At 41.1% G+C, this 15005-nt stretch overlaps 1 protein-coding gene across 1 annotated transcript in view; it reads left to right on the top strand.

Moving 5' to 3' along the window:
* The first annotated feature begins 1594 nt into the window (after positions 1-1594).
* The window catches only part of LOC107094073 (transmembrane protein 56-B-like), a 34112-nt gene continuing 20701 nt past the window's right edge, over positions 1595-15005 (top strand). Inside the window, exons 1-2 of the mRNA XM_015389480.1 lie at positions 1595-1981; positions 10644-10796. Coding sequence (XP_015244966.1) covers positions 10651-10796 — 146 coding nt within the window. The 5' untranslated portion in view covers positions 1595-1981; positions 10644-10650. The remainder of the gene's footprint in view (positions 1982-10643; positions 10797-15005) is intronic.

The raw sequence follows: 15005 nt of genomic DNA, 5'->3' as shown, positions 1-15005 counted from the left end.
CAAAAGCAAGACTGTAAAACCCTAAAATGACTCAACCCTGCTTGAAAAACAGGTCAAGCATTTGAAAAGCAACAGACTGCAAAATGATAAAGCAGTATCCTTATACAACCCGAAACATTTGCTTTGTTACGTTTGAATACACTGCCTGACAAGGACATGAACTGACGCTCCTCCTATCATCATCGTCGCTGCATATGACTCAGAAAGGCATACTTTGTTGTAGGTAGTACATACCTGAGAAAGTTTTCTTTGAATATTCCTCGAACATCTCTTTAGAGAGGTTAACCTTGACTAATGATGATTAAATATAGCAATTTAGTACAGATAATATGTAGTAATTTGCTGTTCAAACAGAAGAATCTATTAAAACACTTTAATAGACTTAATAGAGTGCCCTACTTTTTGGCCAGCAAAGTAGGGCAGTAGTGTAAAATTTTTTTATGAAAATAAAATCTGAAATGTGTGGCAGGAATGTATGTTACCCCCAGAAAACCCAGTGCAAACAATTACCTGCAAAAATCGCCCAGTTTGTCACATAATGAATACATTTCTGTGTTATTCAGTTTAAATCCACCTTTTCTGTGGAGATTTACTGCAGGAAATCCATGAACAAACACAGGAAAGGCTACAGAGATCCACACCTGCACCTGCTGACAGGTTAACTGTTAGTGTTGGATTCCACAACCGTGACCTTCATGAACAAGGTCAGTTTTCCCAACAAGCCATGTATGGGAAAGAGCAAACATGAAGAAGACATTTCCCTTAGTGGACAATATTCCCCCTGCAATTTTGTCCACTAATTGAAATGTCTTTTAATACACATTAACATGAATTCAACACACTGTAGTAAATAGATAAATGGAGGCAGAAGATGTATTTCAGTCATTAATGCACACATTCAGCGACACACAGGAGCTCTTTGAAGTTGGGCACCGTTTCATTCACAACACCTGTCCCCTTAATGAGGAATCAGAATCAGAAATACTTTAATAATCCCAGGGAGAAATTACTTTCATTACATGACTCCATCTGTAATAGAGTGACTATAGGACTAGTCTGATATAACACAATTTCATCTTGCCATCAGTTTGGGGGTCCTTGGCCTGAAAAACGTTGAAGACCTCTGCTATAAGGTTATGTTGTACCAACATTTTTTTTATTTCTTTCACTCTAAGAGTGTTTTTCATGAATTTCTCATAGAAGCACTATTTTTCTTAATATATTCAGGCAAGTTGGTGTTTCTTATCATTACATTGACATTCATCTTTGCCAAGATATCCATATCTTTTGAATGTTACAAATGTAACAAGGTCTTGTCCTGGATTCCAATTACACTATTTATTTTATTTTATTTTTTTTACTGAGTTTCCTATAAAGGGTTTAATTTGGCCCCTCGCTCATATTCAACCAAATCATAATAAAACACTAAAGAAGGTGAGGAAGCTTTGAGTAGGAGGGGGCCCTCAACCAGATTCTGCTAAGGCCCCATTCAACCTGAGGCCAGCCCTGCTTTCAGCTCCATAAATCATATTAAAGCCGGAGCCTTTGTCTCCAGTGGGTGTAGCCCGTATATAGGGGGGCGTGTGCACGCTGGGGAGGGTACGTGCTGACGTCACGGCTCGCTCGCTCTCTTGTCAGAGCCAAAATAAAGCGACTAAAAAAACTTTTCTTTTGGGACTCTTAAGGAGAAAAGACAAAGCGGCGAAGACATGAGGCGGTAGGAGAAGCCATTGTTCTCCTGTTCGGACACGGAGCTGTCTGCGTGGCGAAGCGGGGAGACGCTGCCGTCCTGGGGGGAGTGGGGTGGGGGGTCTCCGGGAGGAACCAGAGGGCTGCTGTAGACTTTAGCCGAACCGCTAGCTTAACGTCAAGTTGAAGGAAAGTGGAGAGAAGACGCCCACAACAACAACACCGGTGCTTCAGCTGGAGGACGGGGGGCGGGTTAAATCCGCCACCCGCTGCCCTATGCCACGGCCAGCAGGTAAGACAGACAGACAGACCTCCACCTCCTCCATAATGCCCCGATTTTACACTCTTAACACTTTTTATTTATTTATCCCGTTTTGTTTTTATTGCTAGCTCCTTTCCCTTTTTTCCCCAGCAGCAACTTTATCCCGTTGTTCGGTTTCAGATACACTCGTACACCTCCTTCAAGTCGTCGCATTAAATTTAATATAATATATAATAATAAAAAAGCTGCGTTTCTTGCTGCCGATGCGGTCCTTCGTAGAAATCTCGCCATTTTCTTGGCTGCCTTCAACGCTTTGTTGTTCATTTGCATCCACGCAGCAGGATCTCCCTGCTTTTCTTAGTGGATTTAATCTGATTTCAGGTGAATATTCCCGGTTCGTTTGAGCTGAATGATGATGATGATGATGAGCAGCACTCCTTTAAATCGTGGAGGAGGGAGGTGGAGGTATTGTTATAGGGTGTTGTGTGTGTGTGTGTGGAGAAGATGTAGGCATCCCTGGCAGCTTTGAAGCGGCACCGATCGGCCGTTATGCATCAGTATTCATGTCAGGATCCAGCATGCTGGAGGGGACCGGTGTGATCAGGAGGAGGGAGGGAGGGGGGGTATTGTGCAAGTCCAAAGCCGGTGGTTTGGTGTAGCAATGCGGTAGACTGGAGTCTGATTTCCAAACGGTGGGGTGGGAGAGAAATTGAAGGACTATTTATGTTTGGTCGATATGGGGGTGGTGGTGGTGGGGGGGTCATGGTTTGCTGACAGCAGCAGGATGGTCCTGCAGAAGAAGAGAGGGTGGGGGGGAAGCCGCAGAGGAGGCTCCCCGGGCCGCCTCTTCTCTTCCTACGGGGCGGGATGAGGGCCATGCCTGCCAGGTGAAGGATGCCCATGAATTATTCAGGCTCATAATGCGTATATGATCAGGAATCTGGAGAGCTGCTTCTGGGTACAATAACTCTGTGGTGTGGATCTAGTTTCTGCTCTGCTCATGAACCTGACAGGGTTTTGGATCAGGTGGGTTTAAATTGGCTGACTGCTTTAGGAAGTTGCACTGTTTACTTTAAATTAAGCAAGGCTTTTGATCCCTCTGTTTTATTTTTCTGCAACTGCACACATCAAACGTCGCTTGGGTCTGGTCGCAAACCAGTTTTGCTGGTATGCTTCTGCACTGTTGGTCTGGGATTTCTAGGGACGCACAGCAGTTTCCCGCCAAAGCGCAAGGTGGAGCCTATTCGAGAACTCACAAGAACTTTGGCGGATGGTCTCCAGAAATTTGGCGGCGCCGGAGGTAGTGTTTATCTTCCAAAAACAACAATGGCACGTCTGTAAGATATTATGGTCACGGAGATGAATACAGAGTTGCTAGACATCAAAGAGGAACAGGTTCTTTTAATGGAGTTGGCAAAAACACAGATTAACCTTTCGTCGTAGTTGTTCATTGTAGTTGTTCCTCAGTTATTAAAAATGGTGCACCCCGGCACTGAATCGAGTACCTTAAAGGCCAATTTATGCACCTAAATAAAAATCCTGACTACGCATCGGACGGTTGCAAACATGCGCAGACCTCAAGTGTAAGTGCGCAGACAAAAAGCAGCTGTGATTGGTCATTGGTATGCCTTTCCGGCTGTCTGTGTGGTCGTCCTTCTCGATTTGGTGCCATTTTGAAAAACCGAGGAACAACTGCAATGGACAACTACGATGAAAGGTTAATTGAGGAGGTTCGGAGGTAAAACCACTTGTACAATGCTTTAGACAAATGATATAAAGATGCCAAGGTCTCTGCCAAAAGGAAGTTCTCGTGACCATTCGCCGAAGTTCTTGCGAGTTCTCCAATAGGCTCCCCCTTGCGCTTTGGCAGGAAACTGCTGCACGTCCCGAGAAATTCCAGACCAACGGTGCAGAAGAAGAAGTTATTTTATTTTTATTTTTTTTAAAGACCCGACCTCTTCAATTTAAAAAAAAAAAATGCACATGCACAACCCTGCACCCACTCCAAAAAGGAAACGCCTATTAAACGCGTGCAAGAGCATCCACAAGCCCATTTCTCCTTGTGCATGGTCTGTTTAAAAGTTGCTGTTCTCATAGCTCATACAAGCTAACCGTGTTAACTTACAATTCGGACAGATGATCATTACTTTTTGCTCCATTGGTCACATAACTCCTCCTCCACTGCTGTTGCCTGTGCCACCTTTGTTAGTAGTCACAGCTGTCGGGTAGAGACAGCGGACTGTTGTGGCTCTGGACACCCCAGGTATAAGAGATTAAAACATAGAGGTGCATAGATTTATTGGCAATGATGTTTGGGAGATCTGTGATTGGCTGATACTTGAAACTAATCTCAAACGTCAATCATATCTGTCTCTGCAAATGTCTAATAATCAGCCACTATAAGAGCTCTAAACATTTAATTTATAATCGAGGCCATTGTTTTGTGCAGTTTAAACAAGTTTTTGTTGTTTCACTGATATTTTCCTTAAAGAAAAAAAAAAACTAAAATAAACATGAAAGGTTTTGATCATGGGAGCTGGGTCGGAGCTCGCCTGCCTGGTTGTGTGTTTCCTGCACAGGGCTGCCTGTGGAGCCGGTTAGCAGTTGCCTTTTGTAACTCTGCTTCTGTCTCCTTGAACCCCAGTCGGCCTCGGCAGATGGCCGCTCACACTGAGCCTGGTTCTGCTGGAGGTTTCTTCCCGTTAAAAGGGAGTTTTTCCTCTCCACTGTCGCTACAAGCATGTTAAGTGTGAGGGATTGTCTTCGAGTCAATGAGTCGATGCAATCAACTGGTTTTCCTTAGATAGAAAACTTTGAATCAATTTGACCGTTTGATCTGGTGAACTGTAACATGCCTTAAGATGACGTGTTGTGAATTTGCGCTATATAAATAAACGGAATTATTCATATAACAACAGTTATGCATAGAAATATTTCTATAATTCTAAATAATGGCAGGTTTATCCTGCAGCAATTCCTCTTGTGATTCTCTGAAGCACAATTAGAAAATATTGCTATTTGATGCTAAAAAAAATGACGCTTTGGTAAATGTTTGCCTTTTTACCAAGCCTGTAGTGTATTTGAGTCATACATTTTCTAAAACACACGATTAAAGAAAACTCTTTACCATTTGAAGCTTAGAGTGTGTTGCAAAAATAGGAATCCAAGTACATTTTTCTTTAAATAAATGCATTTTCCTTGATTTGAGTAAGGAGGTAGGACAATTTGCCTTGAAGATGATTTATGTTTAGTGTAAGAAAACAATCCAAGGTCCTATTATGCGTAATGTCAGCATTTATCTTATTTTGATGGCAAAAAAACTAACCTGCTCCTTATTTCTATTGCAAAGTATTTAGAAACCCTTTATGTAATATGAACTATGGCTGAAAAATCAATCTGATAAATGGTGAGTAATAAGTTTAATTAAATTAGCAATTAAATAGTGGTAAATGAAGTGAAAGCATTGAAAAACAGACCATTTGCAGAAAGAACAACCCAATCAGAGCCATCACTAAGCTAAAACAGTACAACTACACACATTTTTCATTTAAAATGACCATTTTGTGTCTAAGCGACTTCATAAAGGGCTAGACTTTGTGGCCAATAATTTTATTACAATAAATTTCATAATTCGCAATCAATATGATATCATTTGGATAAAGATATAGAAAAAAAAAGCCTGAAGAAGACTGCCAAGAAAACCCACGACCAAATCGACAATTATTCTACAAAGTCGATCTACTCTAATATATTCCAAAAAAAAGAAAATAAAAAATTATCCACTGGCCTTTCTTTCCAAGTCTGAAGACGTTTGTCTTCCCACCCAAGAAGCTTTTTTAATTCAAAATGTCAGGATTAGCTGTGAGTTCGAGGTTTTATACAGTAGCCCAAGAAAACCTCAAACTCAACGCTATTCCTGACATTTTGACCTGACAAAGCTTCTTGGATGGGAAGTGAAACGTCTTCAAACTTGGAAACAAAGTCAAAGTGGATTTCTTTAAATTGTTTCTTAATGTTTTCTTTTTTTGGAATGACTATGACCTGAATGACTGAGAATCTTCACCAGCGAACTCCAGTTTAATGTTAGAAATCTAGCTTATTTAAGATCGTTCAGTGACAAATTCTTTAATCGCTAACTGTATATTCATATTGACATATAGAAAATGTAATATCACAGTTGTTGAATGGAATTATAGTACAATTGATAATGAATTACAATATAATTCCATTCAACAACTGTGAATGGAATTATATTGCAATTGATTATTGTCCTCCTATGGCTCTATCCATTGTATGTAAACTATCCATCTTGTCTTCAAATCAAAGATCTTTTGTTGGAAAATGTAGGGATGTTGTTCTCTGGCGAATGCCAAGCATCTTGCACAGTGTTGGGCTGTGAGCACAACCCTTAGATATTGGGCCCTCATACCATCCTCATGGAGTCTGTTTCTAACTGTTTATGATTGATTTATTAATTAAAACAAGGTAATTATTCATCACTAAAGTAATCTATAGTTACAACCCTATATATGAGAAGCAGACTGGGGGGGTTGTTTCGTGGTAACTCAGGTAGGTTAACCTACTGACACGACAACTAATAATCCTCACAAGTCCTACAGCAAACATGGAACAAGTTTCTATGGTCAGATGAGGCCTAACAGATGAAATGCCAGTGTGTTGGTCTAAAACATAAAACCCAGTAATATAGATGGATATATGTGGTTATAATGTGACAAAAATGGAGGAAAACATATCCAAGGCTTCTGAATACCTTTGCAAATCCCTGCATGTGTGTAGATTACCTCCACAAAGTGTCATGTGCGTCTGAGCGGTTAACCCCCTCAGATTGCTTTGCAAGCAGAACAACTCCACATATCTGCGCTGTATCAGGTTCACCCGCCGTGTCTGCCCGCTCACTGTAACCTTTGTCTTGCACAGTATAATCTGTCAGCAGTAATTAGATTTTACATAACTCGCATAATTTGGTGGATTTAATCAGAAGCTCGGGGTATGCAGCAAGCGAGAGTTCAGATTAGCAGCGACGCAGAAAGTTTCAACATCTGATAACACTGAACCCAAGTGAGAGCTGATTATTGGACTCCATCTGAAGGAAAGAAGAGTTTGCGCCGCAATCTCTGGTTTGTTTCCTTGTTGTGTTGGATGCAGGGTTTCTTTCCAACAGAATAAAACTTTCAGACCATGAGGATTGTTTTCGATTGATGACAGAAATAGACTTATTTTTTTTGAGACGCTTCAAGCAGCATCTTTACATTCACAGGCTAACACAGCCGCGCTCACTTCATGTTAGTCTTTTTGGGAAACGGAGAGGGAAGAAGTCAACCTGATGCGTCCGTCTGGTGAATCGATAGTTTTGTTCTTAAACATAAGCAGCTGTAGAAACTGATGAGAGCACAGTGTCAGCACCAGGGACTGGAGGATCAATTTTCTCCGCTGTTGTTTCAGAAACATTGAAGTTCACAAGAGCAACGCGTCTCTCTCTCTCTCCTTCTGCTTTCTTTCACTTTTTGCAAAGACAAACTTCCAGTTTGTTGCCCTCAGTGAAAGCGAACAGATTTCCCCAATTAGAGCACTGTGCATTTTTAAGCAAACCTTTCTGACAGCGACACATATGATCTGTGGTGTTCATAATGGCCTCAGTTTATAGTAATGTGGTCAATTTAGTACCTTTTTGCCATAAATGGCTAACCAGATTGTTTCCTGCTTTTATGGAGGCTTAATATTTATGTCAACTTTGCATTTTAAAGTGAAAAAAATAAACAAAGCTAACAATTCAAACCATTTTCAAATGCTTGAAATTCTGCAAGGATATAGAAATTAGCTGTATTACAATCTTGGTAAATCTGAATCCCTCCCTGCCTGTGGCAAACGAAAGGCCCTTAAGGAAATTTCACTATTTAGAACTAAAATATGCAGCAGAGCTAAACCAAAGTAACCTTTCAGTTTCTATGTCAGAACATGTCTTACCTGCACAGTTTTATTGCAAGTGTTTTTTTTAGATTTGAAATTTGGAAAAGATTTAAAGTGAGGAGATATGGAAAACGAATCTGAATAGATGTTATTGTCGGAATTCGGGATGTCTCATTCCGATATGGATGTATGCCAAGTAACTAATATCAGAATGCATCTAAAATAGGGCTGAAACAATTTATGGGACTAATAGTGATCAATAGATTTTTAAATAATCGTCAACTAATTTGGTAATTAACTTGTGACCTTCCGGGGATTCTGTCAGATCAGCATATGCATGGTCAATATCCATTTATCTATTGATTTTTCTACGAAAATACACTTTAAACTACCTTGATGGGCATGTATCCCTTTAGTCATGTACAAAAAAAACAAACAATTTAATTACTTACTTTTTGGTGTTTTTTGAAGTTTATGGAGATCTGACCTTAAATATATTTTTTGTACATGATTAAAGGGATACATGCTCGTCGAGGTAGCTAAACAGGGTTTCCGCTGGTCATTGCTGCATTCCGCTGCATTAAAATTTATTAAATGCGATTGCAGTGGTGTTTAAAATGCTTTACTTATTTATTTATTTTTTTAATAGGTTCCTGCTCTATGTGTTTGCACAGAACTGCTTCCGGTTGATTGTAATACTACTAGGATGTAAAATAATTGCCATCATGGCTTTGTCAAGCTGCTGCCTACCTTTGTGAAGCAGGAAAAGGACTAATACAAAGTGAATCCAGTAGAACTTTTTATTGCCTACCTGGAATGGGCGACAATAGTTGAATAAAATTTTGGCTCTAAAAATGTTATCAGTGCCCTATTTGTTGGTACTCACCAATACCACCATGTTAATGCTGGATCAGGGCCCCGCCTGATGGTGGTATCGGTATCAGTCCAACACTAAAGAGTATTAAAAAATATTAAATTAGAGTACCTCATTTCTGTATAAACCCTGTTTAAAGTGTATTTTCATACAAACCTAAAGGGATAAACGGGTATAAACTACAGGTATAATTCCCATGCATATGGACTGAGTATGCTGGTCTGACGGGGTACACTGATCTGACAGAACACTGGCCCGGGGTCTTTCTGCATGTTCACCCTGAGCATGCCTGGGTTCTCTCCGGGTACTCCGGCTTCCTCCCACAGTCCAAAAAACATGACTGTTAGGTTAATTGGCTTCTCTAAATTCTCCTTAGGAGTGAGTGTGTGAGTGAATGGTTGTTTTTCCTGTTTGTCTCTGTGTTGCCCGGCAACTGGCGACCTGTCCAGGGTGTACCCCGCCTCTCGCCCATTGAGAGCTGGAGATGGGCACCACCACCCCTTGTGATCCCAGCTGGGATAAGCCTAAAGGAAAATGGATGGATGGATGGATGGATGGATGGATGGAGTCATTACCTACAATAATTGCACACACTCTTTAAAGTACCATCAGCTAAAAATGTGACCTACTTACAGCAGAAATTAAGGCAAAACTACAAAGATATAAAAACATAGAATATATTTTTCCATTTTCTATCTTTTGACAACATCAGAGAGACTTTCTGCTTTAGATCTAAGATGGTAAGATTTGGTTAGATTTCACTCTTTGCAGTGCAGTCAGAAAGCCAACAAAAGACAAAAACGTGTGCATCAGTTTGCAAAATGTTCATACTGCTCATCTTTTTTCACATTTTCTTAACTTGATCGTCTGCATGTAGATGTAGGCGAGAGATTATGAATTAAATTGAAGCGATGTTAAATGACAGAGTATTTGTCGGACATAATGATGCTCTAATCGAAACCAGTTTTTTCCAGGACTAGAGTTGCTCAGTTCTGCAACCTTTGGATTAATCTCTGTGTCAAATGGCTGATTCCTTGATTAGATTGTTGGGCACCCCACATCTAAAGCTCTCCAATGCTGCTCTGGCTTTATGTTTTTGGTTTCCCTGCAGTTAGGTGAACCTCCTTAATCCCATCATATATTATAGTCCATAGAGTTTCAGATGTAAGGCGCTTTTATTATGAAAACGGTTTCCTAATTATGCCCAATTTTCTCTTGGTCAATCCCAGAAAATCCTGCTTAAATACTGTTTAAGTTTTAGGTTTTAACATGAACGTACAGAGTCATATGAGCTGTTTAGCAGGGCGCTTTAATGCCCAGGTGGTTTAAAGCGAACCGGAGGACCAAAGATCAGCCTCGCTGAACTAAACTGCAGTTTGTTTTGCAAACTCCTGTGAGCTGAAGCAGTTGCTTCATAGTAAAAATCCTCTTTCCTTTCTTACACAGAGTCTTTTGTTTTCTTCTCAGGGATTTTTTCGGTGTGTCCCAAACAAGTCGCTGTAATCCTCTTTCCAAATGTGCCGAACACAGACCTTTTATTCCTTATATCCAGCTCCTGCTCTGCCTGCTGTGTTCAGAAACACTCATTTAACATTCTTCTTTAAAACTCAGTAAAAGCTTTTTTTGTCACCTGCATGTTTTCAGTTGATACGTGTATTTTGTTTTTTCCCCTTCTTGTCTCTGTCCTTTTCCTGTCTTGCTTTGTGGATTTGGTGAAAACTCAGGGTGCACCTTCACCCTCAGCACTGCCGCCGTCACATCGGTTTCTCTGCCGCCGCTGCCCAGGATGACTGACAGCGATCAACCCGACCTGTCCATGTGGATCACTCACCCCGTTTCCCTGTCCCTCACCCACTCCCCGTCCCCCCATTCCCCTCCTGTCCTGTTTAGGTGAGTGATGGAGACGAGAGAGTTGAGCGTGGTGGCTGGCAGCTTCGTGGGTTTCCAGCTTCTCTTCTCGGTGGCCAGCCCGAGGCTCTCCTTGGCCGTCACACCAGGTTACAGACGGCTACCTCCCACCAAGCTCACAGAGTGGAACTCCAGGTGCGTGGGAACAAACGCTGCTAACATTTCACCATAAACACATTATATCTCCATCTGTCCACAGAGGTACAGCAAAAAAAAAAAAAATAAAAAATACTAGTTGCAGGTAGAAAAGTCAATATAAATGTGATTTCTTTGATATGAAGAAAATCTAATATCACGACATATTTGGGCTATAATCACGTGACACCATATACACATATCACAATAGGTTTAAATAAAATTCAAAAACAATAGAGTGCATGAAATTGCACTGATATACTCATTGAAACGTTTGGTTTCAAATTTAAAACATTTTATTTTTACCAGCTAAAAGCTTTTCACTAATAATCCTGCCACATTATGTCTTTGGGTGTCAGTATTAGACCTTTAACAAGATCCCAGCAACCAAACACTAAACAAAGTAAAAACACACAATACGCAATAATATGTGAATTAAAAAAGAGCTATTTTGTGGATAATTAAAAAAATTTACTGAAACAAAAGTGGAAAACTGTCCAAAAATCAGAGCAGTATCAGAGCATTTCCAAACTATTTGCATTGATCTTTATGTTCGGGGAATTTTAAAGTCGTAGGGAAATCACTTTTTTTATTTTTTATTTTATTTTATATACTCTAATTATCCCAGAGGGAAATTACTTCTCTGCATTTAACCCATCCCTTTGGGGAGCAGTGGGCTGCCATTGTGCGGCGCCCGGGAAGCAATGTGGGGTGAAGGGTCTTGCTTAGGGACCCAGAGTGACAGTCTGTGGGAGTGGGGGATCGAACTCACAACCTCAGGATTCAAAGCCCTATGCCCTAACAACTAGACCGCCACTCCCCTTCAATCATATTTAAATGTCAAATTATTCTGGCTTAAACATGTATATAAATGTACTCTTTATCAGACCATATTGTACCAAAGTTTAAAAAAATTCTGTAAAAAAAAAAAAATCCTGTCTTAAAATCTTTTTTTTTTCGTTATCTTATGCAGGCCAGTTAGTTATACGTCAGCCTGAACACCCCCATTCGGCCAATCATATATGAACGGTCATCTGTCAATCAAATCTTTCCTGTCAAGCATCTTGATTCATATGTCGCAGCTAATATACGCAACGGTTGAGATAAGCAATAAGAATCATTTACTTTCCCATTGAGCTCCGTCCCAGTGTTCACGGGGATGGACGTCTGTGTCTTCAGCAGGCGTAGAGCTAACAGAACTGGCAGAGTTGCAAGGCAAGGGCTCAGTATGTACGGCTGTAAGCCTTCTACACCAAACCAAGCTTCTGCTGCCCTGGCGTCCTCTTCCACAACATCTTCGTCCCCGCTTTTCCTCCTCTAAATAAAAAATGTATGACGGAGGAGACTCATCCACGACCTCTTGACACTAAACTCTCCTCCTCTTGCATGTTTCCTCTGTCCATAGCGTTCCTTGACAGTGTCGTTTCTAAGTCACCAATTTAGTGCTACTTGGTCCCAATGGAATTTCCCATTGGGAACCTACTAGCACTAAGTTGCTAACTGGTTAGCAAGATGCTTCTGACAAACCGGCCACAGTCAAACCTGCTTGCGAAACTTCTGCCACAACAATCCCGCCCCCTTGATAAACGACCAATCACATTCACTTTATTCACTCCTGTAAAGTCGGGCACCACTTGGGAGAATTCGGAAATGCAACAGTTGGAACAGCCGCTTCCCTACGACTTTAATGTTATTGTTTTTGTGATGGTTCTGTTTTTTATGTTTGTTAAAATTGAGACTTTGTGATCATTATGACAATGCATCATGTAAATGAAGGAAGAAAATGAAAAATTTGCTCAAAAATTTGCCCTGAAAATATTTGCAACATAAATCAGGGAGTCGACTGATGTCAAAATAATTCACTGTAAAATCTTCTATATGTTGATCTGTGTTACTTTAACACCGGAAAGTTCAGTTTTCCCTGAGTGAAAACGGACACTACTGCAGTCAGAAATACATATTTGGTTCAGTTTTATTTGTATCTATGAGGTCGAAATCTGTCTGTGAAACATATGGGAGTTTCTGTTATAGAGTTATTTAGTTCAAAAGACAATAGAAATGAGGTTATTTTACTCTTTGTTTCCGTCCCTCTCTGAATACCTCCAAGGTTCTCCACTAATGTTTTGAGTCGTTCAGTCTAACTGCTGCTTCAGGCTTTCAGGCCTCGCAGTGAAACGACATCCTGACCAAACTGAACCCTGAGTGGTTTTTGATACTGAAGCTCACACGAGCCGGATCCCGTCTCATTCAAGCAGCCTCACCATCCTGCACATGTGCAGCTGGGATGCAAGCCTGCCGGTTCATGACAGAGGGGTTTAGAGTTTCAAACTCCGGGGTTGGGTTCAGAGGGCAATCATTTGTTTTGCAATATCTCTCCCTGACCCTGTTGAATGTGTCCTCTTCTCTGGTTTGTTTGCTGTCAGCCTGCTCTCAGAGATGACCCTTTCATTCACCCAGCTGCATCTGGCATTAGCCTGTTTGACCGTAGCAGAAAGAACGGAGTGCATCGGCCAAGAAGTCTGAAACAAGTTGGAGGCAAAGCATCTCCTAATGGGTTCACTTCAGAGTGCTTCCCCCGTTGCATAAGACCCAGGTCGGAGTGTGTCAGTGTTGTTTATGTAACCGTGACTTAAGTGCAAGGAGACAAGTGTGAAAGTATCTCCAAAGAGGAAGAACATACTGTGGAATAAAGTAATGAAAAAATAACATTATGGTTATTATTCCCCTCTTTTTCTACAGTGATTATCAAAACATTCTCATATTTTTTGTTTTTTATATTATATTACAATAAAGCCACACATTTCTCTGTAATCCATTGAAATTTTACAATGGCCTCCCTTTTTATCCAAATCCATTAAATAACAAACATGCAAACCTACCAAGGTCGAGGGAATATTATGCTGCAGGAGGCTTCTCTCAGGAGAGCCTTGAAGCTGGTGTTGTAGGAAATGAATTTAAGTTAAATAAAGGAGATCGATAGTAATCACTACGTTGGCACTTTTATTGGTCTTTGCAAAGATGAGAACAAGACAATCCTAACATGTCTCACAGCTCAATGTTCTGATATAGACAAGGTTTTTCTGACTAACATATAGTCTGCAAAGAGCTCTGAAGGTCTCATCATGCAGCTTAATCAAAACAAGTTCCAGTTCAAGGAAATGGTAAACCTTGAAACTAAAGGAATCTGGTCTCCATTCCTACTAGCACTTAGCAGCCTGTCTCAACCCTGGCTTAAGGGCAGATTAGACTTCTGCAACCGCACACATCAAGTGTCGCTTGGGTCTGGTCGCGAACCAGTTTTGCTGGTATGCTTCTGCACTGTCGGTCTAGACTTTCTAGGGACGCAAAGCAGTTTCCCGCAAAAGCGCAAGGGGGAGCCTAATCGAGAACTCGCGAGATCTTCGGCGGATGGTCGATGGATCTTTGGAAGATGGTCACTAGAACTTCGACGGATGGTCATGATGACTTTGGAGGCACCGGTGGGAGTGTTTATCTTCCAAAACAACAATGGCGTGTCAGCAAGATATCACGGTCACTGAGATGGATCTAGAGTTGCTAGACATCGAAGAGGAACATGTTCTGTTAATGGAGTTGGCAAAAAGACCAATTAAACTTTCGTCATAGTTATCCATTTAGTTGTTCCTTGGGTTTTTAAAGATGGCGCACCCCGGCACTGAATCGAGAAGGACGACCACACAGACAGCTGGAAAGTCATACCAAGGACCAATCACAGTTGCTTTTTGTCTGAGCACTTCCGCTTGAGGTCTGCGTGGGTTTGCAACCGTCCGATGCTTAGTCAAGATTTTTTTTGAGACAGAGACAGATTTGATGGTTGAAGAGGCATTGCGTCAGAAGCATAAATTGGCCTTTATGCTCAGAAACAGTGTTGCAGTTAACGTAGGTATCCCCGCCCCTTCTGCAGACACTCTCGTGCACCTCCCCAAAATTGTAGGTGACTGCAGACAGTGCCTCAGATAGTGTCGCAGGGAGGAGAGAAAGGAGGCCTCTGATTGGTCAATTATACATCTGCTCTACATTATGCGTATTTCCTGTTTGGTACCTTACTGTCTTGTTTTGTTTACATTACCGCCATTGTGGAAAATGACTCTTGAAAATGTACCAGCTAAAAGAGCGAGTCTGCGAAGAATTGAGGAAAACCCCACACATTGGTCCAGTTGCCATTGGTGAATGACCTCCGTAACTGTAAGA

The sequence above is a fragment of the Cyprinodon variegatus genome, unplaced genomic scaffold, assembly GCF_000732505.1.
Source record: "Cyprinodon variegatus isolate N-32 unplaced genomic scaffold, C_variegatus-1.0 Scaffold462, whole genome shotgun sequence".
Classification (NCBI taxonomy): domain Eukaryota; kingdom Metazoa; phylum Chordata; class Actinopteri; order Cyprinodontiformes; family Cyprinodontidae; genus Cyprinodon; species Cyprinodon variegatus.
This window is presented reverse-complemented; position numbering and strand designations above follow the sequence as displayed.